Genomic DNA, 24,080 nt, shown 5'->3' with positions numbered 1-24,080 from the left:
CACCACGGCCGGGGCCGGCGCCAGCAGCCGCTGGAAGTGCGGTGGGTGCCGTTTCGTTTACCAGCTGTAGGGATCTGCTATCACCAGCACCCCGGGATGGCGGGGCTGATCTTGGCGGGGACAATGATCTCAACGGTTTTGAAAACCTCTCCTGCAATGAAAGACACAGCGCTGAGCCACCACTCCCCTCCTCCATGTGACGCCGCAGCTACGCCACCTGGCTACCGATACAGCGACGAGCAATCCATGCCCTGCGGTTTTGGTGCCTGGAAAGCCAGTGTGGACTTTGCGGCCGCGTGCACTCCCTGCGGGCCCGGGCGGACCACGGCCACGGCCACATCAACCCAGGCCTCAGACTGCGGCCTGGCAAAGCCCGGGTACCGCCTCATCAAGAACGGCAGCACCGTCACAGGCGCTGTGGCGTGCGCCGCTGGAACGTGAGTTTGTTGCTGCATGGGCTGTTGATTGCGTGGTCAAAACTTCGTGTGGATGCTTTCGGTGCATGCGCCACCAGTATTTGCATCGATAGCCCCCTTAGGCAAAGGCGCTAGCCATGGTCTTATGCTCATATGGTCATCTCAACTCACGCTGCACTGACTGCAGCAGCTGCCGATGTGTGCGCATACCGCTACACACACATGTATGCGTGCATGCACACTCCTGCACAAAAGAGCACCTTGCAGATGCAAAGGGGATGTTCGCCATGACCCTTGCTTGCACGTGCAGGTACAGCGCGGGTGGTGATGTCACCTCGTGCACCTCCTGTCCAACCGGGACAACCACAGTCTGCCGGACTTGCGCTGCCTCGAGTGATTGCATCACAAATGCAGGATACGGTGCGGCTGGTATTGGTTGCGCAGCTGCCGTCTGCGCCACACAATTGCCAAGCAAACACCGCAAGAGCTGTGGCACCGCATGGTGCTTCAGCTCACACAAGAGCGCAGGGTTGTCCTGGCAAGTTCCATGCCCTACTTGGTGCTCATCATTTGGTTCGCTGCTGTTTTGAACCTGCAGGCTACAACACCACAACAGGACAGACCTTTATCTGCCCTGTGACCACCTACAAGTCCTTTTTGGGAAGCTCCTCCTGCACTAGCTGCGGCAGCGGTCTGCTGACTGCAAGCACCGGTTCTACCAGCTACAGTGACTGCTGTGAGTGGCAGCGGTTTATATGTGGTGACCAAGGGCTTCGGCTCTCTGCAACAGGTTCTGCACAGCTGTGGGTGACTGCCGCGGGTGAAGCTAGCCTGGTTATGCACCCCAATACATTGCAAATCTGCCGTTTATTTTGAACGCTGCTTTCCTCCAAATACGCAGACGTCCCGGTCGGCTGGGGTGCGACTGTCATCTCATACGGCACCGGCGGGATGGAGGCCACCAGATGCACAAGTGCGTCAGGCAAATCAGCACAGCAGGGGGTGTGCAAAGGGGGGATTGTGGCGACAGACGGCAGCTCATCTGGATTGGGAGGCGCTGAGGAACGCAGGTGGCAGACAAACGTACGCATGCCTGCAGCTGCACTTGAGGTTGGTGCGGTGTGCGTTACCAATCCACGCCAGCACACCGTCACTTTCTCTTCTCTGCTGTGTTGCCCCTCACCTGATCAACCGCAGCGGGGACATACGGCGCCTCTGCACCTGTCTATGGCCCCATCGGCAGCAGTTACGCCTGCCAGAAGTGCCCCCTCTACATGACCACCAACGACACCAACCCTGCGCTGTCAGGGCCTGAGCAGGCTGCCGTGGTCAACAGCGGGGCCACCAGTTGCCTGGCTCAGCCAGGGTATGGCGTCAGTCCAACAACAAGCCTCGTGTACCTGTGTCCCATGAATACTTACAGCGCTGGCTACACACGAGATGCGTGCGCCAGCTGCGGCACCGGCCTGCTTACCGTGGGGACCGGCTCAACCAGCTACAGCGCGTGCTGTGAGTTGTGGGGTTTCAAGTGGTGATCACTTGCCGCCTGATGCACAAGAAGTCGGGGCCAGCGCAGGGCGCACAAGCAGTTCAGCATCCTCAGGTCGTGACTCCCATCAATTTGCTGAAGGTCTCCTGGGGCCCCAACGCTTTGTGACTCCCTGGCCTTGGTGCATCTTGCCACCTTGCCCCCGTGGCTGCACCTCCATCTCATGCGTTGCTGCAGACGTGCCTGTGGGCTACGGCACCAGCATTGTCGCCAGCAGCCCCCTGGTCCTCAACGCATCACGATGCACAGGTGGGCCGCAGATTCCTCAGCTGAGCTGATGAGCCTCTGATGCTTTTGCTGCTGATGCAGCAGGCCTGCTGTACTCTTTGCAAAAAGCTGTGCGGTACATATCATTCATGCTCACAGCTAGTATTGTCATCGCACTTCCTTGTCAGGTGGGACTTATGGCGTGAGCACTGCTGTCTACGGCCCAACAGACAACAGCAATGCTTGCCAGAGCTGCCCTAGCGGTATGACCACACAGGACACCAACCCTGCGTTTTCCGGGGCGCAGCAAGACGCCGTCATCAACAACGGCTCGGGCTCTTGTATCAACAGCGCCGGCTATGGGTACAACTCCACGTCAGGCCTGGCTTACCTGTGCCCTGTCGGCACCTACAGCCCTGGCTACACACAGGTGGCTTGCAGCAGCTGCGGCACTGGGATGCTGACGGCCAGCACCGGGTCAACGAGCTCCAGCAGCTGCTGTGAGTTGCAAGATGGGAGGGCCGGGGTGGGCGGGTGGGGCGTCTATGGATTTGGCTGGAATGTTTGTTCTGCTTACGATTTTGGCCAGCTTTGCCTGTGTCTCATGCCCGGACCATTCAATCCTTGTTTGCTAGGAAGTCAAGCAGCTGTTTTGCATATGCGCCCTGACAATGCCCCCTTTACCAACCATGTTGGCGGCAGATGTGCCCTAGCCCACAGGCTAGGGCACCAGCATTTGACCGGCAGCCCCCTGGTCCTCAACGCATCACGATGCACAGGTGGGCCCTAAAAAGTTGGTAGCCATCGTGAGTGCGTTGCTGTATTAGTGGACACACTCCACGTAGGGCAGGCCCGGAAGAAATCCTTCTTCCCCATTTGTTGTGAAGTCCTCGCTCATCCCTAATGCACCACGCCCCCCTCACAGATGGAAACTATGGCGTCAGCTCAGCGGTGTATGCCCCAACCGACAACAGCAACGCCTGCCAGAGCTGCCCCAGCACCATGACAACGCTGGATACGTGGAGCGCACTCACTACAGCACAGCGATCGGGGATTGTCAACGGCGGCTCCAGCAGCTGCGTCACCGCACCCGGCTACGGCTACAACTCTGGCACCAACACCGCCTCCTAGTGCTCAGCCGGCACCTGGTCTTTGGGGTGGACACGGGAGCCTTGCCAAGCCTGTTACCCAGGTGTGCTGCTTACCCTATGCGCCCTCTGTCTGCCTAGGCCATCAGGGCCTGGGCTGAAGGATCGGGTTCATGGGAACCGGCTGACTGCTGCTATACTCGGGGCATGGAACACACCGTGGTTGGGGTGCTGCCTTGGGATGTGTACGTGGCCCTTGCAGGTCGCAGGCTTTTCTGAAGTTTGCTGCAGCTTGGCAAATTTGTGCTTCGCGTAATATGCGTGTCTGGTGTTCTTATATGCGGGCTTCACATCGACTACCGGCGCCACCATGTGCAGCAAGTCTTGTGTCTTAGTCCTGCTCAAACTCACCTGCAGCCCCCTGCCCATCGGCTACGGCGGTTCGCAAGACACGCTCCTGTCCGACGGGGACATTAGTATACGCATGGCTGGAACGTATGGCAGCCCTACGCTCCTCAGCAGCATCGTCACCCTTTCCATGCCCTGCACTGCCTGCCCGGCTGGCATGACCACACCTGACACCAACCCAGCTCTTGCGTCGTCAGTGCGGATTGCGTTTGTCAATGACGCCTCGTCAGACTGCGTCACGCAGCCTGGGTACGGGTGGACCGGCAGCATCGCCGTGGCCTGCTCAGCAGGCACCTACTCAGCTGGCTACACGCTGAACGCCTGTGTCACGTGCCCAGCCGGTGAGTTCGTGAGGCTAGGGTCAGCTACAACCTCCTTGCAGTGCGGAGCTGTGTCAACCTGCTGCTGCTGTGTCCCAGGCACCAGAGCTCTTGACGGAGACTGCGTTCATCTTACCAGCAGCCCGGCTGATGCTCAACCCCACCTGCTGCCCCTGCAGGCACGACTTCTGGCATTGGTACGTCCAGCTGCTCCTATGCGAGTGTTGCATCAGCACCATGCATTTAATACCTGCTGTCTGGTCCTCAGGCAGCGCACGGGCACGACGCACCTGCACGTGCACGTGCCGGCACAAGTGGCCCTCCTGGGTCGCACGACCAGACAGACCCTTGCGATGGCGGCAATCTGGCCTGTCTGTGTTCTGGGAGGCTGGTGATTACTTGAGAAATGATAGTTGACTGTTAGGCTTGTGCAAGAGCTTCTCAGGTGGCGCAGAGACTGGGAGAATTGCCTGGCTAGGCAAATCTACCAATTGGACACTTTGCTATTGGAAGCAAATCGCTTCAAGCATACGTATCGCACCTACCGTATCTTTAAACTTGGACTGCTTGATTTTGTTTAACCATCTGCTTCCCTTGGCCTTCTTGCCGCTGCGCGCTGGGCTGTGCTTAAGGCCGTTTTTTTTTCAAACCAGCAGGATGCCGCTCATTTGTCAGCAAGTTCTGCAGGCGGCCTCAGAAGCACTTCTTTCTTGAGCAATCAGAGGCACTCCTGCTGGTTGGGACACAGCAATTGAGACACGGCCGTGTTCATCAAGTGGGAGTGCTTGAGTGCACACATCTTGCGGCGGGTGTGCATGGCACGTGTGGCCCCTACATACTTCATGCGGCACAACCTCACAACACACTTTTTGGGGGGTCAACGTGGGAGTTCCACAAGCATCCTTCGCACGGCATTGGGATCCACCATCAATGCCCATCACCCGCCACTCTTTGGTCGATTGGCAACTTTCTCAATTTTCATGAACGCTTTGACCACCATTGCGGTTGCGGCCCACCTCTGCCCCTGCCTTTACATGTACTCTAGGCTGCAACTTCGTTACTGGGCATTGCGTTCATTTTTCCTCGCTACATCTTGAATTTGGCACGTTGTGCAAGGGCAGGTGGCCATGTCCCCCTTGGTTTTGGCATCTGGCATGTCATGCACCTTTCCGGCCAGTTGCTTGGTGTATGTTGTGCTGCAAATCGACTTGATATACGTCTCAAATCTGGTTTGAGCATGCCAATTGTGCTCGCATCAATCTTTTCAAGGCTTGCAGTCAACTGAAGGGCTTGGCTGTAGATGGCACAAGCACTGGGTGGTGAGCCAGCGAGGAACATGCACTGGGGTGGGCGATGGGAGGCAAACTATGCAGTCATATGAACTATCATGCTAGAATCATGCAAGCAGAGACGAGCACGCGTGGCTGCGCGAACTTGCACAGTGGAGCCGAAACATGTTTGCAAGATACTTGGGCTCATGAACACCGGCGCTGTTCGGTCACGTCACCCCTCACGGCTTCAGCCGACGCAGCGTGAATTACGGTGTGAGCCACCAGCTGCACAAGGCAGATGTGAGTGCGACGCGCCGTCGTGCGCGCATAAAATATACTTTAATTCGCAGCTTTTGCATACGGTGGGCCTCCTGTGACTCGGCACAGTCGCGTATATCGATCCACCGCGGGCTCTGCCGTACGAGCTTGGATAGATGTGGTGATACGCTGCTCCTATTACTCGTCATATTCCGTGTGGCCAGGAGGGCGTCTCACCAATGGCCAGCCAACGTCCCCAGGCCACTGGGCCCCGTCGCTGCAGAATGTCAATATCACAAGCAGCGCTGCTGCCGCTGCTGCTAGTGTGCTTCCCGCTGTCAGTCTTACCACAAGCAAACGGCCAGCTCGTCTGCAGCCGCATCCCTTACTGCTCGGCATGCGTCGTGCGCCGCGTCGGGTCGGTGACGCGCCTTTTCTGCACGTCGTGCGCCGTGGGCTATGGCCTTTCGACCGACCAGCGCTCCTGCTGGTGTGCACCGGGGTTCTACTGGAACGCCACCGGCTCCACCTGCGATCCCTGCGGCGTGGGCGCGTGGTGAGCATGGGGAAGCGAAGCAAGGGCAGCAGCGTCAGCCTGCAGCAAGAGGAATTCACACATGATCTCCGTGCAGGCGTAGGCAGCAGATGCTGCATGGCACGGGGCATTCAAGCAGCCATGTGGCGTCCAATGTGACCGCATGTGGTTGTGCAGCAATGCTCATGAGCTCTCCAGGAGCATCGGCGTCCCACACCACACGCGATCCCCAAGGGCAGCCCGTGCAGGAGGGTCTCAACCGTGTGTGCACGCACCACCCATGCGTCCCGACGCCCAGGTGTGCTGGCGGGAGCGACTCGAACAAAGGGCCCCGTGTGGCGTGTGGAACCAACATGACGACCACAACCAGCAGGGCACGCTACTCAAACCAGTGTGGTGAGGCTGTCGCTTGCAGGTGGCGGCGTCCGTCGGCGGTGGACGTGCGCTTCTATAGGCGATGCCCCATCCTGCCTTGTGGGGTGTGCCTGGCCTCGTGATGAGTGTTGGGTACACAACCCATAGTGTGTGTCCATTGTGGATGTTTCGAACATCTGCCCTGCTATGCCCCCGCCACCTGCTGCAACCCACACTGCAGTTCCGCAGCCGGGCAGCGGCCTCTTGAGCGACGAAATCAACGCAGGCGCCTGCCCTGTGGGCTATTACTCATACGGCTATGCCAGGAAGCCTTGCCTGGCCTGCCCTAGAAGCTTCACCACGGCCGGGGCCGGCGCCAGCAGCCGCTGGAAGTGTGGTGGGTGTTTGCGCTCTTTTAATCTTGCTTCCTTGCAGCACAACCATGCACCAGCTGGTGGTCATATCTTCCCATCCTTTCTGGGACCATGTGCAAGACCGGCTACCACACAGCTTTCACATCGCTCCCACGATGGCAGCTGAATGGCGCGTTTGCCTAGGTTGAGGACCTTTTGCAGCACACGGTTGGTGGATTGACCTCCGCTCTCAGCTGCTCACAAAGTTGCTCTCACCATCCTGTCTTGCATCGCAGCCACCCCACCTGGCTACCGATACAGCGACGAGCAGGCTGTGCCCTGCGGTTTTGGCGCCTGGAAAGCCAGTGTGGACTTTGCAGTGGCGTGCACTCCTTGCAGCCCAGGGCGGACCACGGCCACGGCCACATCATCCCAGGCCTCAGACTGCAGCCTGGCAAAGCCAGGGTACCGCCTCATCAAGAACGGCAGCACCGTCACGGGCGCTGTGGCGTGCGCCGCAGGAACGTGAGCTAATCTGTGCGAGCATGAAAGCCCTGGACGGGGCTGACAATAAATCGCAAAGGTCTGCGTGTTGCTGACCTGTGCACCTGAGACACTCAGCAAACCAATGGCTGAGAGCATTTGCAGCATTTACCATTGCAAAGAATTGCAACCAACCCCAACAGGAGGTGTACAGGACCTTGTTTGCTTTCAGTGATTTGTAATGCATGCACGTCAACACTCCCCCATGTCCCACCTGCAGGTACAGCGCGGGCGGTGACGTCACCTCCTGCACCTCCTGCCCAACCGGGACCACCACAGTGTGCCGGACATGCAACGATGTGACTGACTGTATCGTGGACTCAGGATACGGTGCGGACCGCAAGTCTAGGGCGCTGCCAGTGAGCTGCCACACTCATACCCCAATCGACCCCCCCTCTTCCAGATTGACCACCAGCTTCCCTACTGCATGCGACCTGCAGGGATCAACGCCACCACATTCGCGGTCTCTATATGCCCCGTCAACACATACAAGCAGTCCCTGGGCAGCGTGTCCTGCACAAGCTGCGGCAGCGGACTGCGGACTGCGAGCGCCGGCTCCACCAGCTACAATGCCTGCTGTGAGAAACCGCGCAAGGTCAGGCTGTGCGTAGTGCGTCCTTGTACGACCGAAGATTTTGCAACCTGTGTCCCCAACGCTGCATCTGACAACGCCTGCCACTGGCCTGTGCAACCACAGATATCCCAGTTGGTTGGGGCGCAACTGTTGTGTCGTACAGCAGTGGGGAGCTGGAGGCGACACGTTGCACCAGTGAGCTGGGGCGCAATCATCCAGGCATTGTATGCGCACACACGCCGGATCCCAGTCTCACAGTCCCTGTTGCAGTGGCTCATCAAGCACACGAGAACTTCAGCCTCGCTCATGCCTAAGGAGTTTGTGCCCATCTGCAAGCAACAACTCTATGCCGTCTCCAAGCCAAGGCGGTTTGATCTTCCTGCCTTATTGCTATAACCATTCACAACCGCAGCGGGGACATACGGCGCCTCTGTACCTGCCTACGGTCCCGTTGGCAGTAATTACGCGTGCCAGAAGTGCCCCCTCTACATGACCACCAACGACACGAACCCCGCGTTGTCGGGGCTTGAGCAGGCCGCCGTGGTCAACAGCGGGCCCACCAGTTGCCTGGTTCAGCCCGGGTATGGCGTCAGTCCAACAACAAGCCTCGTCTATATTTGCCCTGCAAACACTTACAGCACTGGCTACACACGAGATGCGTGCGCCAGCTGCGGCACAGGCCTGCTTACCGCGGGGACCGGCTCAACCAGCTACAGCGCGTGCTGTGAGTTGCGGTTTGGACATCCCGTTGAAAAGCCTTCCCTGACGAACAGGCGTGGCAAACGCGCCGTGCTGCTCACATTCAGACGATGCCCTGCAAAGGAGAAGCCACTCACAAGCGACGCCACCAGCTGGGTGCCAGCATCCTGCAGTCCCAGCCTTGTGACGCCCCGCCCTTAGCGCAGCATACCAACCGCCCCACCCCCCTACGCCTGGCATCTCCATCCCCTGCATTGCCGCAGACGTTCCTGTGGGCTATGGCACCAGCATTGTGACCAGCAGTCCCCTGGTCCTCAGCGCGTCAAGATGCACAGGTCAGCATAGTAACCCTTTGCTGCAATCCCTGCGTAATAGTTCGTCCAGAAAAGCCTGAGTGAGCGCGAGGTCCATTTGCGGTCGGCAAAGGCTGCTTCTTGCGCCTCCCCCATCCCAGGTGGGACCTACGGCGTCAGCTCTGCTGTCTACGGCCCAACAGACAACACCAACACCTGCCAGAGCTGCCCCAGCGGCATGACAACACAGGACACCAACCCTGCGTACTCGGGGGTACAGCAAGCCGCCGTCATCAACAACGGCTCGGGCTCCTGTGTCAACAGCGCGGGCTATGGGTACAACTCGTCATCAGGCCTGGTGTACCTGTGCGCTGCAAACACCTACAGCCCTGGCTACACACAGACGGCCTGCAGCAGCTGTGGCACCGGGCTGCTGACGGCCAGCACCGGGTCAACGAGCTACAGCAGCTGCTGTGAGTGGCGGGACTGGATAGCTCAGTAGGACCGGTCGTTGGCACTGCTTTTCGGTCATGGCCGCTGCGCAACATGCTCAGATGGGCTTTGGCAAAACTCAGCACCACTCTGGTGGTGGCCCACTCACTGAACATTTGTTTTCCCCACTCTGCTGCAGACGTTCCTGTGGGCTACGGCACCAGCATTGTCACCAGCAGCCCTTTTGTCCTCAACGCGTCACGATGCACGGGTCAGCATCAGTACCCATGGAACTGCATGTGTGCCAACCGCCCATGTATGCCCATGCTATGACAGCGGCTATCACCAGTCTATGCTTCGCGCTGTCTGCCTGGCACGAGCTTGCATTGCCCTCACACTTCTGCGCCAGGTGGGACCTACGGTGTCAGCTCTGCTGTCTACGGCCCAACTGACAACAGCAACACCTGCCAGAGCTGCCCCAGCGGTATGACCACACAGGACACCAATCCTGCATACTCGGGGGCGCAGCAAGCGGCTGTCATCAATGGGGGGTCCGGCTCCTGTGTCAACAGCCCTGGCTATGGGTACAACTCCACATCAGGCCTGGCGTACCTGTGCGCCGTTGGCACCTACAGTGCTGGCTACACACAGGCGGCTTGCAGCAGTTGCGGCACCGGCCTGCTGACGAACAGCACCGGGTCAACCAGCTACAGCAGCTGCTGTGAGTGGCGGGTTGGGAGGGTCCGTGTGAGCTGAGGCACCTTGGCGCTTACTCAAGTATCGTTGCATTTTTGCTGGTGTTCGTGACAACCTGGGTCTCTGGCTGGGGTCAGACCATACTTATCCGATGAGCTGCCTTATTCACACACCGCAATCCCTGATTTTGTGCCGCGTTCTGATTTCTCGACCCTCACCGCCACTGCAGATGTGCCTGTGGGCTACGGCACGAGCGTTGTGACCAACAGCCCCCTGGTCCTCAGTGCGTCAAGATGTACAGGTGGGCCCGGCACCCCTTTGAGCTCTAGAAACATAACAATAATTATGCAGGATCATTTGCGCTGTAGCCACAGCTTAGCCTGACGCTTCTGGCTTGTCACTCCCTCAGGTGGCACCTATGGCGTCAGCTCTGCTGTTTACGCCCCCACAGACAACAGCAACACCTGCCAGAGCTGCCCCAGTGGCACGACAACACAGGACACCAACTCCGCGTACTCGGGGGCACAGCAAGCGGCTGTCATCAATGGGGGGTCCGGCTCCTGTGTCAACAGCGCTGGCTATGGGTACAACTCCACATCAGGCCTGGCGTACCTGTGCGCTGCGAACACCTACAGCGCTGGCTACACACAGGCAGCATGCAGCAGCTGCGGCACTGGGCTGCTGACAGCCAGCACCGGCTCTACAAGCTACAGCAGCTGCTGTGAGTCAGGGGTTGGGCTGGTGTGGGTGAATGCACTCCCAGTGGTCCTGTCTGATGCTTGGTGGCGACGCATCATGTGGCGACCTCCGCAAGCCGTCTTCACACCGCTTTCGTATCATGGTTTCTTGATCTTCGCCCACAATCCACGGTTGCTTGCTTCGCTGACTTTCCAGCACATCAACTCTTACTGATGCTGCAGATGTGCCTGTGGGCTATGGCACCAGCATAGTGACCAGCAGCCCCCTGGTCCTCAGCGCGTCAAAATGCACAGGTGAACGCCAGCACTGCTTTGAGCGCTCAGCTATGGAACCACTGTTTGGCCAACTGCGCCATCAGCATCCCCAAAGCGTAATCTGACGCTTCTGACATAATTCTCCTCAGGTGGCACCTATGGCGTCAGCTCTGCCGTGTACGACCCAACTGACAACAGCACCGCCTGCCAGAGCTGCCCCAGTGGTACGACCACACAGGACACCAACCCTGCATACTCAGCGGGGCAGCAAGCCGCCGTCGTCAACGCCGGTCTGGGATCCTGCGTCAACATCGCCGGCTATGGTTTCAATTCATCTGGCATGGCGTACCTTTGCATTGTTGGCACCTACAGCCCTGGCTACACACAGACGGCCTGCAGCAGCTGCGGCACTGGGCTGCTGACGGCTAGCACCGGGTCAACCAGCTACAGCAGCTGCTGTGAGCGGCAAGGCGGGAGGGTCGGGGTGGGCGGGCGCACCTTGATGCGTGCTCATGGGCGTTGGGATTGCCGGTATTTCTGGTCATCTGGGCCTGCGAGCGTGATCAGGACCTACTCATCAATTGACCTGCCTTTGTCACCAGCTCACAAACCCTTGTTTATTGCCAAGCTTCCATTGTCTCGACCCTCATTTCTGCAGACGTGCCTGTGGGCTACGGCACCAGCATCGTGACCAGCAGCCCCCTGGTCCTCAACGCATCAAGATGCACAGGTGAGCGCCAGCACAGTCTGAAGTGCTTAACTTGCAATCTACTCTTCTGCAGGGAATCACTGTGCTGTCAGCGCTGCGACAGCGCAAGCTGACGCTCCTGGCTTATTGCTACCTCAGGTGGCACCTACGGCGTCAGCTCTGCTGTCTACGGCCCAACTGACAACAGCAACACCTGCCAGAGCTGCCCCAGCGGGATGACCACACAGGACACCAACCCTGCGTACTCGGGGGCACAGCAAGCCGCCGTCATCAACAACGGCTCGGGCTCCTGTGTCAACAGCGCTGGCTATGGGTACAATTCCACATCAGGCCTGGCTTACCTGTGCGCTGCCAACACCTACAGCCCTGGCTACACTCAGACGGCCTGCAGCAGCTGTGGCACTGGGCTGCTGACAGCCAGTACTGGGTCAACGAGCTACAGCAGCTGCTGTGAGTGGCGGGTTGGTGTAGGCGAATGCGACCCAGTGGTCTTGGCTGATGCATCACAGTGCTGCATGTGTAGAAAACGTCTTCAAGCTGCTTTTTCATCGCTTTCCTGCATGGGATACTGGTGCAACCCGCGCTAGCCCATTGTAGCGTGCTGTGCTGGCTCACTCAATGCATCAACTCTCTTCGCCGCAGACGTGCCCGTGGGCTACGGCACCAGCATTGTGACCAGCAGCCCCCTGGTCCTCAACGCATCAAGATGCACAGGTGAACGCCAGCACTGTTGAACGTGCTCAATTTTCGGCTTGAGTTTGGAATAAACTGCCTTGTGACATGCTTTGCCACAGCCTTGGCTGACGCTTCTAGCATAACCCCTCTAGGTGGCACTTACGGCGTCAGTTCAGCTGTCTACGGCCCAGCTGACAACAGCAACACCTGCCAGAGCTGCCCCAGCGGCACAACAACACAGGACACCAACCCTGCGTACTCGGGGGCACAGCAAGCCGCCGTCATCAACGGCGGATCTGGCTCCTGTGTCAACAGCGCTGGCTATGGGTACAACTCCACATCAGGCCTCGCGTACCTTTGTGGTGTTGGCACGTACAGTGCTGGCTACACTCAGACGGCCTGCAGGAGCTGTGGCACTGGGCTGCTGACAGCCAGTACTGGGTCAACGAGCTACAGCAATTGCTGTGAGTGGCGGGTTTAGAGGGTAGCGGTGCGCTGGCGCACCTTGGCTCTGGTGGAGGTATGTGGTTCGCTACCACACGACCTGTGGGCCTCTGGCTGGCAGGGAACAGCCTTCACTTGCTTCTTCCTGCTTTGATGAGCCCCAGCGTTGCTGAGTCTTCATCCACATTTCCTTATCTCTGCAGACGTGCCCATTGGCTATGGCACGAGCATCGTGACAAGCAGTCCCCTGGTTCTGAGTGCATCAAGATGCACAGGTGAGCATCAGCACTGTTGTGAGGAGTCACCGCGAGCTCCTCAGCAAAATGGAAGCCACCTGGTGTACGCTTAGCCGCAGTCTTGTCGCCACAAGCTGTCGCTCTCATTGCATTACTCTCCCGTCCCAGGTGGGACCTATGGCGTCAGCTCTGCTGTCTACGGCCCAACAGACAACAGCAACACCTGCCAGAGCTGCCCCAGCGGCACAACAACACAGGACACCAACCCTGCGTACTCGGGGGCACAGCAAGCCGCCGTCATCAACAACGGCTCGGGCTCCTGCGTCAACAGCGCTGGCTATGGGTACAACTCCACATCAGGCCTGGCGTACCTTTGCGCTGTTGGCACGTACAGCGCTGGCTACACACAGGCCGCCTGCAGCAGTTGCGGCACTGGGCTGCTGACGAACAGCACCGGGTCAACGAGCTACAGCAGCTGCTGTGAGTGGCAGGTTTAGATAGTGTAGGTGTATGCAACCCAGTGGTTCTGGTTGATGCTTGCTGATGCTGCATCCAGTGCAAGCTTTCACATGGCTTTACCATCGTGGTATCTTGTGCCCATCCCTTAAGCCATGGTGGCTTGCTTTGCTGACTCTCCCATCGCATTTATCCTCTCTGCTGCAGACGTGCCCGCGGGCTACGGCACCAGCATTGTGACCAGCAGCCCCCTGGTCCTCAGCGCATCAAGATGCACAGGTGAGCATCAGCACCGTTGGAAGTGCTCAACTTTTGGCCTGAGTTTTGAATGAACTGCCTTGTGACATGCTTTGCCACCGCTTTGGCTGACGCTCCTGGAACAACCCATTCTAGGTGGAACCTATGGCGTTAGCTCTGCTGTCTATGGACCAACAGACAACACCAACACCTGCAAGAGCTGCCCCAGCGGCACGACAACACAGGACACCAACCCTGCGTACTCGGGGGCGCAGCAAGCGGCTGTCATCAACAACGGCTTGGGCTCCTGTGTCAACAGCGCCGGCTACGGGTACAACTCCACGTCAGGCCTGGCTTACCTGTGCGCTGTAAACACTTACAGCCCTGGTTACACACAGGCGGCCTGCAGCAGCTGCGGCACTGGGCTGCTGACAGCCAGCACCGGGTCAACGAGCTACAGCAGCTGCTGTGAGTGGCGGGTTGGGCGAGTTGAGTTGGGTGGATAGGCTCCAGTGCTAGAATGGTACAGCTGCAAATGATGCTGAGCTTTGGCTATGAAATTCTACAGGACTTCATGCTCTTGAAAAAGTGGTCTCAACACGCCCCTTGTTCAGCACTTGCTGACGTTTCTGCCGATTCCTTTGCCACAATATGATCTTCTGCAGACGTTCCTGTGGGCTACGGCACCAGCATTGTCACCAGCAGCCCCCTGGTCGTCAACGCGTCACGCTGCACAGGTGAGCATCAGAACTGCTGCAAAGGCTCAGCCTGCAACCCCATGTTCTGCAGAATATTCCTGCTATCTGCTCTGCAAGTATGCCTACAATAAGCCGACACCTTGACATAACTCGCCGCAGGTGGCACCTATGGCGTCAGCTCTGCTGTCTACGGCCCCACTGACAACAGCAACGCCTGCCAGAGCTGCCCAAGCGGTATGACCACGCAGGACACCAACCCTGCGTACTCAGCGGGGCAGAAAGCCGCCGTCATCAACAATGGCTTGGGCTCCTGCGTCAACAGCGCCGGCTATGGGTACAACTCCACGTCAGGCCTGGCGTACCTTTGCACTGTTGGCACGTACAGCGCTGGCTACACACAGGCGGCCTGCAGCAGCTGTGGCACTGGGCTGCTGACAGACAGCACCGGGTCAACGAGCTACAGCAGCTGCTGTGAGTGGCAGGACGGGATGGGCGGTGGAGGTGTCTGGCTGGGGCCACGTCGGCGCTGGTATCCTGATGGATAAGGGGTCTGGACTCGCGTTGTTGCAGACCTGGCCCCTGATGTTCGCCCTGACTTTCCCGTCCTTGTTTTCCGCAGTGTCCAGCAGCTGTATGTTGCATGCGTGCGCTGATGATGCCCCCTAACATCCACCCTCACTGCCGCTGCAGACGTGCCCGTGGGCTACGGCACCAGCATCGTGACCAGCAGCCCCCTGGTCCTCAACGCATCACGCTGCACAGGTGGGCTGCATAAGGTTATTTGCACACCTGTCCTCAGCGCATTGCTGTATTTGTTGGCATGGACCACGCAGGCAGGCCTCTGCTCAAAGGAGGCCCCCCCCGTTATGGGCTCCTACCTCGTCTCAAACGCGCCCTGCCCCCTTCCCAGGTGGAAAGTATGGCGTGAGCTCAGCGGTGTATGCCCCAACCGACAACAGCAATGCCTGCCAGAGCTGCCCCAGCACCATGACAACGCTGGATACGTGGAGCGCACTCACTACAGCACAGCGATCGGGGATTGTCAACGGCGGCTCCAGCAGCTGCGTCACCGCACCCGGCTACGGCTACAACTCTGGCACCAACACCGCCTCCCAGTGCTCAGCCGGCACCTGGTCTTTGGGGTGGACACGGGAGCCTTGCCAAGCCTGTTACACAGGTGTGCTGCCTATCTCATGCGCCCTCTGCCAGCGCAGGCCATCTGGCCTGGGCTGGGCCACCAGATGAATGGAAAATGCAGGGTTGCTGCTATGATTGCAGCATGAACTGCATCGTGGCTGAGGTGTTGCCGTGGGATGTGTGTGTGGCCCTTGCAGGCTGCAAGCTTCCCAGCTCTGAGATTCAGCATGCCGAAGCTTGTGACTTTTGAAGGAGCCATTTTTCAATACTGGTGCCTAACGGGCTCTGCGTCTCTGACCTTCCCATTCGCAGGCTTCACATCGACTACCGGCGCCACCTATTGCAGCAAGGCGTGTGTCCTGATCCTTGTCACACTCACCTGCGGGCCCCTGCCCATTGGATACGGCGGTGTGCAACAATCACTGCTGTCCACCTGGGACATCACCAAGTGCATGGCTGGGACGTATGGCAGCCCCACGTTACTCAGCAGCATCGTGGCCCTTGGAATGCCTTGCACTGCCTGCCCGACTGGCATGACCACACCTGACACCAACCCAGCTCTTGCGTCGTCAGTGCGGATTGCGTTTGTCAATGACGCCTCGTCAGACTGCGTCACGCAGCCTGGGTATGGGTGGACTGGCAGCGTCGCGGTGGCCTGCACAGCGGGAACCTACTCAGCTGGCTACACGCTGAATGCCTGCGCAACGTGCCCTAATGGTAAGTACGCAAGGCTGTTATCCATTGGTTATCAGATGCGGGTCAGCAGGTGTACTGGGGCCCGCACGTGTCGTTGATCAAGGGGGGCCATCGGAATGGCCTTAGCTCAATAAACGCAATGCTGCGCATCGTTTCCCGCCTGCAGGCACAACTTCCGGCGCTGGTGCGTCGAGCTGCGCCTAAAGCGTGCTGCGGGAACCTCACACATGCCAGAATGTGGCCTGTGCTGTGCCGAAGTGCGGCTTTCATCTGCACAGCACAGTCGTGGAGGGGGCGTCAACGGGCCTGCATATTTCTTAGGCAGGCAGCGGACCACTCCCAGCGCGATCCATTGTGTTGCACCCTTGTTGCATGCCGCTGTGCTGAAGCAGGTGAATATATCATTGATTTCAAGCTGCACATACGCTTTGCACTCTGCGACAAGACGTGCCTCTTTGGGCTGACGGCCCTGGGAGTTGAACATACCAATGACTGCTTACACACACTGCGATACGCTGTCAGTTGGGTGACTGCGCTACGCTTCCAGTTGGGTCGCTGACAGCTTGGGTTTCGCCCGCTGCACCCGGCCCTCCTCTTTGCGCCCATGTCGCGAGAGGCTGAATACTATAGTCACCTGTGGTTTTGGGGCTTGCTGCGGCTGCATTTATTGCGCAGCAGCTCACGCCACCATGCGTCGGTTGTATAACGTTATAACGTTATTCAGTGGTATACCCCCACTGATATACCCCCACTTGCCGTGGCGTGCCGTCATCTCGGCGGGACTGCCTGTGGGGAGTCACACACTGCTATCGTCAGCCTCCCCGTGACTCATCCGAGGTGGCTGTGCCATGCATGGCGTGCCTGGCTCCTGCCTTGTTGCATCTCCCGTGGCCTTTGGGAGAGCTGAGCCCAACACATTTTGCCCTCTCAGCATTCATGCGCGCTTTTATGTGCAGCACCTCCTTGCGTTGGATTCTAACAAGCTGCTGGCTCAATGATGTGAGAATCGATCGCGGTTTGTGTCACCCCCCCCCACAAGCCTCCCATGTCCATGAATCCTGTTGCCACCGTCGAGAAACGCGAACGTGCAGCTGCGCTGTCATCTTGAGGATGCTCGCTGAAAACCCATTTGTCTCCGCGCGACAACCTGCGTTCATGTCATTGACCATGAGCGGCGCTGGCCGGATTTCACCCTGTGCTGTCGCCCACGCGGCAATCCAAGGTCACAACACCTTGTCGACCCCTAATGTAAAACAGTCTGCGGATTAAACACACTTGGGAGCTGGTCATGCCAGCAGGCATGGACATGTTGCAAGCCAGGCAGCATGACCAACCCCTGACACACGGGCTGCGGGGAATCGCATGCAGCATTCATAAACTTTGTTTCTGCCCCCCACCCCCCGGCATGCGACGACTGCCTTGGAGAGTATTCACACAGGTACTTGTGCAGTGCATGACGCATGTCGACACGTTGCGGGAGCCAGGCTGTGCAGGGCCCCTCGTCTCCCACAGGAAGCGAAGGCCGGCAGAAGCTCAACCGACAGAGCTTCCCAAAGCTCAATTAAACCAAGCAGCCAGATGGCATACGGCGGGTGGCCCAGCCGTCGTGCTTCCTTGCATTTGTTGGGCCTTTGGCATTGGTGCTGAGGTCCTGTAAATTCTCATTGATGTGCTCGCTCATCGTGGCGTAGCCGCCGCATGTACCAAGTGCAGGCCTACATATTTATGACATTCCTTGCACGTGCGTTGCAAAGCAATGGCCGACTAGATTTAACAAGAGAGGGGAGACGCCAGCAGCATGCATGGGTGGCCAGCAGCATGCATGGCTATACACGAATCATCTTGCATGCGGGCCACCGGCTAGCAGCACCATGTGCCGCGTCCGCGCCCCTCCACCCGCCTTTTCACCAGGGCCGCGGGAACCAGCTACGCACGTAATTCTAGAATGGACGTTTTCAATTATCAGCCTCTGCCTATGCAACACCGCGTGCTTGATTGCTCACTGCCTGCATCAGCTCATGAAGTACAGGCACGTTGCTGTTACGCACAGCGTCACATCAAACATGGCAAGCGGCAGCGCCAGTTGCGCGCCCTGCTTGCTGGCCTGCCTGGACTGCATGCAGCGTTGCATCTGCTGCCTGCTGCAGAGGGCATTGTGCCAGCTGCGCTTGTTGTGCAGAGATGTCCACAAATGCTTGAGTGAAAATTGGGGCATCTGATGCTGCTGCCCAGCCCCACGAAGCTCGAGAGACACTGTCATGGCAAGGCTTGCACAGGCGTTTCGTGTAGTGCTGCCCACGCCAGGAATGTGGCCACCACTGCGGTCCATCTATCCGTGTGTGCACACGCTCAACGGTTGTGTGATGACATCTGCCAAGCCTAAGCTTCCGGAAGGGCTCGTGGTAATGTAAACGAATGGAGTTACAGCAAGAGTGCAGTTGTGAGCTCCACATCGATATCGAGAGGGGCGTGCGGGGCCTCAACCCAAAGAGTGCACCCAAACAGGTGCTTACTGACATCAGGATTGCCTCACATTTATGTGTGCAGAAGTTTCATTGACGACACGCTGTGCCACATGTAATTTCTCTGCAGCCACGTGGCCGCTTCTTCCGTGGCAGCGATCACAGTCAGCGCTGGCCATCACCTGGTGCGGCCTGCGCTGTCGCTGCTCCGTCCCCGCGGTCGCCTCCTGCGGGCACGTCCGGGGGCGCCGACGGGTTCGCGCCGACGAGGCCCGGGCTTGAGGCCAGCAGCGGCCACCTCGAAGGCGGCGGCATTGCAGCACCCAGTGCAACTTTGCGCGGAGCGCCATTAGCCGGTTGAGCCTGCCAAGTGCCCGTGCTGCCCTGGAGCTGCTGCACGACTGTTTCTGCTGGGGGCAAGAGCTGAGCGCCGGCGCCGTCACGTGCATCACCCACCTGCTTGCTGCGCCGCCGCCGGCGGCCCGCGCTGCCGCCCCCGCTGCCGCCGCCGCCCCGGTCGCTGCCCCTCCCCGGGACCGCGCGGTGCCGCGCATTGGCCGCCACCAAAGCGGACACCGCCGCGACGGCCGCCGCGCGCTGCTCGGCGCGCAGCGACCACATGCGCTGCGCGCGGCGGCTGGCGCGCCGCGGGGGCGCGTCCTTTCTGGATGCGTGCATTAGTGACCAGAGCATCAGCTGCGGGTCGGCCTCAAGCAGCTGCCCCAGCTGCTCGATTGCCGCGGCATATTCCGCGGAGCCACGGCACTGCTGAGCTGCCGCTGCAGCGCTGAAGTCCCAGCTGCCCTCCTCGTCGCTGCCCCCGTCGCCGCTGCTGCCGCCGCCGCCGTCGCTTCTCCCGCCGCTGCTGCTGCTGCCGCCGCTGCCGCCGCTGCTGCCTCTCACATGCAAACTGCTCGCGGCCTCCGCGCGGCCCCGGCGCGAGCCGCGGACTGAGTGGTGATTCAGGGCCTGCGACTCTGGGCGCCGGTCAAGCCCAGGCAGCTCGCGGCGCCCGGCCAGAAGGTGCGGGTGTGGGGGCGTGCCGCCCAGCCATGCCTGTCCAGCAAGGACGCCGTTGGGCCACTGATAATTGGCCTGCGCATTCCCCGATGCCAGGGCTGCCACACCGCCTGCTGCGGGTTGTGGAAGGAACCCGCCGCGCCGCGCCGGAGCCAGCACCGACTGCTGCTGCTGCTGCTGGCGCTCCTGCTCCTGCTCCTGCTGCTCCTGCTGCCAGCGTTGCTGCACCACCGACTGCTTGCTTGGCGGGGCCGGCTGCCGCTGCTCGACCTCATCCTCCTCCTCATCCTCCCCATTGACGCGGCCGCGCCGCCGCATGTCTTGTGGGTCACCTTCCTCGTGAGCCGACGGAAGATCCTGCCATTCTTGCTCCTGCTGCCGCTGCCTCTGCTGCTCATGCTCCCGCTCCTGCCCTGCAGCACCCCACGCCTGCTCTGCACCCGCGGCCACGTGCGCGGCGGGGGCGTCGCCCTCTGGCGGTGGCTGCGTGAACGCCAGGACGGCCGCGCCCAGCGCCGCTCCAAGCTGCGCCCACTCCTGCTCCTGCTCAAGCAGCAAGCCGTGCTCGGCACCGACGCCGCCCTGCTCGTGCTCCTGCACCTGGTCTTGCGGCCGCCGCCGGTGCGGCGTTGAGCCCTGTAGCCGCGTCTCCAATGTCAAACGGTACTGTTGCTCAACGGGCTGCTGCAGCACGGGGAACGCCGCAGCCTGCTGCCCCTGTGAGGGTTGAGGCGGGGAGCTTTGTGGCTGCTGAGAGACAGCCTCGCATGCGTGCTGTCGTCGATGCCGCAGTGGCTGTTGCTGCCAAGCCTGATGCGGCTGCTCCAATGCAGCCGGGTCTTTTGAAAGAGGCACTTGCTGCTGCTGCTGCTGCTGCTGCTGCTGCTGCTGCTGCTGCTGCTGCTGCTGCTGCGGCGGCGGCAGCTGCTGGTGATTGGACCCTTGTAATAGTAGCTGCTGTTGAAGGGGCAATTGCACAGCAGTTGCCGCCAGTTGCTGGTGGCGAGCCTGAGACTGGGCAGCCGCCTGCGCCGCTGGGCTGGTTGGCAGTGACGGCTGCGGCTGGGCCTGTCTCTCCAGGGGTAGCGGCTGCTGCTGCTGCTGCTGCCGCAGCAGCTGCTGCTGCTGCTGGTGTTGGGGCTTCTGCTGCTGCTGCTGCTGCTGCTGCTGCTGCTGCTGTTGTTGCTGCTGCTGCTTCGGCTGCGGCTTTCGCCGCCGCCGTTGCCGTGCCCCGCCTCCTCGCAGCGCGTCGCCCTCATCGCTGTTTCCGTCGCTCTCAGCCGTGCACGTGGCCATCCCCGCTTCAGCGCCCGCGCGCGCGAGCTGCTGCACCTCTGCGGGCACATCAGCGCCGAGCACCTGGCAGATTGCCATGGCCGTCGCAGCGGCTGCGCACGCCTCATCGTCCTCCGGCGGCCGCGCCTCAAAGTTCAGCTTCGCGCTGTCACCCAGCAGCATGGAAGCTGCCCGGTCGTATGCCAGCGCCGCGTCGCGCTCGTTGTTGAACCTGGGATCCGGCGGAAGCGCAAGGGGGACAGCAACATGGGGGTGAGGCTCGCAAGGCGCGTGGTACATGAGGCGGGGAGCGGGCAGACGCGGCATCAGGGCGTGACGGTTTCTGGGCAGGGCGCAGCGGGTGTGCCGCCGAGGACGAGGGAGTGGCGTCCCCGCACCTGCCCAACGCAGCGCGCACCCCGCTGAGAAGGATGCCATTCAGCACGCAGCAACCACCCCAACCCGAGCACAACGCACACCAGCACCCCAGGCACCCCCACATTGTGTGTGTGTGTGGGGGGGGGGGGGGAGCGGCCCGGATGCGCCCCCGTGCGGACCTGCCAAGGTGCACTGTCTGCTTGCCAAAGCGGATGCGGCAGCGCCACAGGCCGTTCTCGGTGGAGGCGACACCGCGGAACTGGGACGTTTTGCACCGCTTGTTGCCCTGCCGCGGCGAGGGGCGGGCACGCTTGGCCTGGCCCTGCTGTCGCGGCAGGCCCCACCAGCCCTGCTGCTGTTGAGCCTGCTGCTGCTGCTGATCCTGCTGTTGATCCTGCGGCTGGTGCTGTTGCTGCCGCGCCTGCTGCTCTGCGTCCGATGTGACCGCCGTGGACACGGCCGGCGCCGCAGTTGCAAGGCTGGGGGCCGGAAGCAGCACCGCCCATGGTGGTGTGTTCCCAGTCGTAAGGCCCGCCAACATCTGGGTTCTGGGTGGAGTGTCCAATCGCGACTTCTTCGTTCGTGCCGAGCTTCGGAACGCCGGTACGCGAGCCAGGCTCGAACGCAGTCTGAAGCTTGATTGTGCGCGCTGTGCAATTCCTCGACGCGGGCTACGGTATGACGGTGCCCTGGTGACAATGTCTGGAGGCACGACTGGTGCCCGGGTTACCGGTACGATTGAAGCAAAGGTTTTGTACTGATAAAGTAATTGCGGACCGCCGCTTTCATGTCGCACAAAGGCCTGAGCCAGGTGTCACCCGACTGCGCTGCGTTTTCCAAACGTGCACACCCAGGTTCACACAGCACCAACAGGCACATCCCGAGCGCTTGGCAACTTGTTGCGACCCAGCCCCCGCTTGGTTTTAGAGCCATGATTTTCGGGTTCCTGGAGATCTGGTTCCAGTGTCGTTGGGCGCGCGTGACGGTCCTGGGCCACTCCCCGCCCCGCCCCTGCGGTGGGGCAAGTGGCTGAAATGGACACAGTCAAGGCAGTAGCACCGGCGCTGCCGTGTTCGGTCCTGGCCAGGATGCAGCGCAAATGTACGCGCGAATGCCAGCCAAAATTTGGGTCAAGCCTGCCTGCGGTTGACCTTGTCTGGTCACAACGTCCGAGAGGGCCCGTCTGATCGGTGGGGGCTGGCGGGCTGGCGCCACAGAATCTCCCCGGTTTTCCACTCGCAGGACAGGAGAAGCCTTGAGGACATCTGCGGCGTGTCTTGTGATAGTGCAGCCGCAGCAGCGCGAACCGGGGCAGCCTTCAGCAGTGACACGTCATCTGCTGAACCCAACAACTTCAGGCCCCGCACTGGCTCCACCCTGACTGTTCCAACACCAACATCCAGGTTTGCCCATTTACTGGCTATACAACGACCGCCTATTTTTCTCATTGTGCTTTGGATACCTTAACAGCAGCGCACTCTGGCGCACATACAGCGCTTGCTAAGCGCCCCTCTTCACCCGCAGGCCCTCGCCCTTCACCCTGGAGAGCTGTCCCGCCTGCTTGCCTGCTGCCTCCCCCCATAGCCCCCCTTCCAGTCTGTTGTGTAGAACAAGTTGGTTTGAGCCGTCAAGGAGCCAGAAAACGAGCACTATGCCTCGGCACAATTACACCATGTGCTACCAGAGACAAGGCAAGCCCATCAGAGCCGGGCGCCACGCCGCCGAGGGGGCGGCGCAGGCCGCAGGCACGTGGTCGCGTCGCTCCCACATCGCCAGGTGCATACGCGCGTCAGCAGACGTTTGTTGTGTGAACGGCAGAGAGCAGAGGAGTCGAATCCGGCGAGCTGAAGACCTTGTGAGCTCCCAAAGACCGGCGAGGGACGAGCGACGACCGGGGTCGCCGCCCGCCCTCCCAGCCTTTGGTGCGTCCGTGCAAAGGGGACCGGCGGGCCAGGCCCCAGGGAGGCCCCCGAGCCAAGCAAGCGCAGCCCCAGCTGAGCCTGCCGCTGCGGCACAGAGGGCGGGAAGGGGGCGAGCATACAACGGAGGGGACGCGAGTCAGCTCGAGCGCATGACATGTGTGCGTGCACTGCGCGCCCCAGGCTCGCAGCATGCAAGCAGCCCTTCCATGGCGGCCTCAAGGGTGCCCCTGCCCGCCAAGCAATGGCCAGGCTGCGCCCCTTACAACACATGCACATGCACATGCGCGCACGCGCATATGCTTTCACGTGCGAGTGTGTGCGTTTGCGCACCTTAGTAGATGCGGACGGGCTTGCCCATGGTGGTCTTGATGTAGAGGCAGCGCACGTTCTGCCACTGCTTCTTGAGCAGCGACACCAGGAAGTTGACGCTGTACATGATGTTGGTGCGGATCTGCGACTCCTCCATGCTCACGTTGGCCACGGCCACACCCATGCACAGCACCTTCTTCAGCTGGAACTTGATGGACGCCTTGGTCTCGTTCACCATCTCCTCCACGGACTTGCTGGCACCTTTTGGGGGGCCAGGCGGCGGGCGGGGGCAGCAGGGGTCGAGTGCGTTCAGTGCGTGGCTTGGAGGGAGTGCGCCCTAGCCGCACAGGCACAGGCAGCGCAGTGGGGGCTGCGGGGCTTGCACGGCTGGCGATCAGGACAGACTTCGGAGCTACCACTGGGCACAAGTGCAGCCGCGCCCGCCCCAAGACGTACGGCCCGCGACGCCGCCCTGCG

At 60.4% G+C, this 24,080-nt stretch overlaps 3 protein-coding genes across 3 annotated transcripts; 1 reads left to right on the top strand and 2 right to left on the bottom strand.

Moving 5' to 3' along the window:
* Positions 1-11,107: 11,107 nt before the first annotated feature.
* Positions 11,108-15,057, top strand: MNEG_1999 (hypothetical protein; the record flags this gene model as incomplete). The annotated part of the gene is made up of 12 exons (XM_014049523.1): positions 11,108-11,126; positions 11,608-11,679; positions 11,797-12,108; positions 12,301-12,372; positions 12,486-12,797; positions 12,981-13,052; positions 13,182-13,493; positions 13,677-13,748; positions 13,905-14,174; positions 14,372-14,443; positions 14,564-14,750; positions 15,024-15,057. The coding sequence occupies 12 exons, from the start codon at positions 11,108-11,110 to the stop codon at positions 15,055-15,057; spliced, it is 1,806 nt and encodes a 601-aa protein (XP_013904977.1).
* A 3,191-nt stretch (positions 15,058-18,248) lies between these two features.
* On the bottom strand, positions 18,249-21,913 carry MNEG_1998 (hypothetical protein; the record flags this gene model as incomplete). Its single annotated transcript, XM_014049522.1, has 4 exons — positions 18,249-18,341; positions 19,156-20,436; positions 21,079-21,226; positions 21,552-21,913. 4 exons carry the CDS (start codon positions 21,911-21,913, stop codon positions 18,249-18,251), a joined length of 1,884 nt encoding a protein of 627 aa, XP_013904976.1.
* A 1,712-nt stretch (positions 21,914-23,625) lies between these two features.
* MNEG_1997 (hypothetical protein) lies at positions 23,626-23,841 on the bottom strand (the record flags this gene model as incomplete). Its single annotated transcript, XM_014049521.1, has 1 exon — positions 23,626-23,841. The coding sequence occupies one exon, from the start codon at positions 23,839-23,841 to the stop codon at positions 23,626-23,628; it is 216 nt and encodes a 71-aa protein (XP_013904975.1).
* Positions 23,842-24,080: the final 239 nt, after the last annotated feature.

This window comes from Monoraphidium neglectum, assembly GCF_000611645.1.
Source record: "Monoraphidium neglectum strain SAG 48.87 unplaced genomic scaffold scaffold00215, whole genome shotgun sequence".
In the NCBI taxonomy this organism is placed as follows: Eukaryota; Viridiplantae; Chlorophyta; class Chlorophyceae; order Sphaeropleales; family Selenastraceae; genus Monoraphidium; species Monoraphidium neglectum.
Note: the sequence above shows the minus strand (reverse complement) of the source record. Positions and strands in the feature narration are given on the sequence as shown.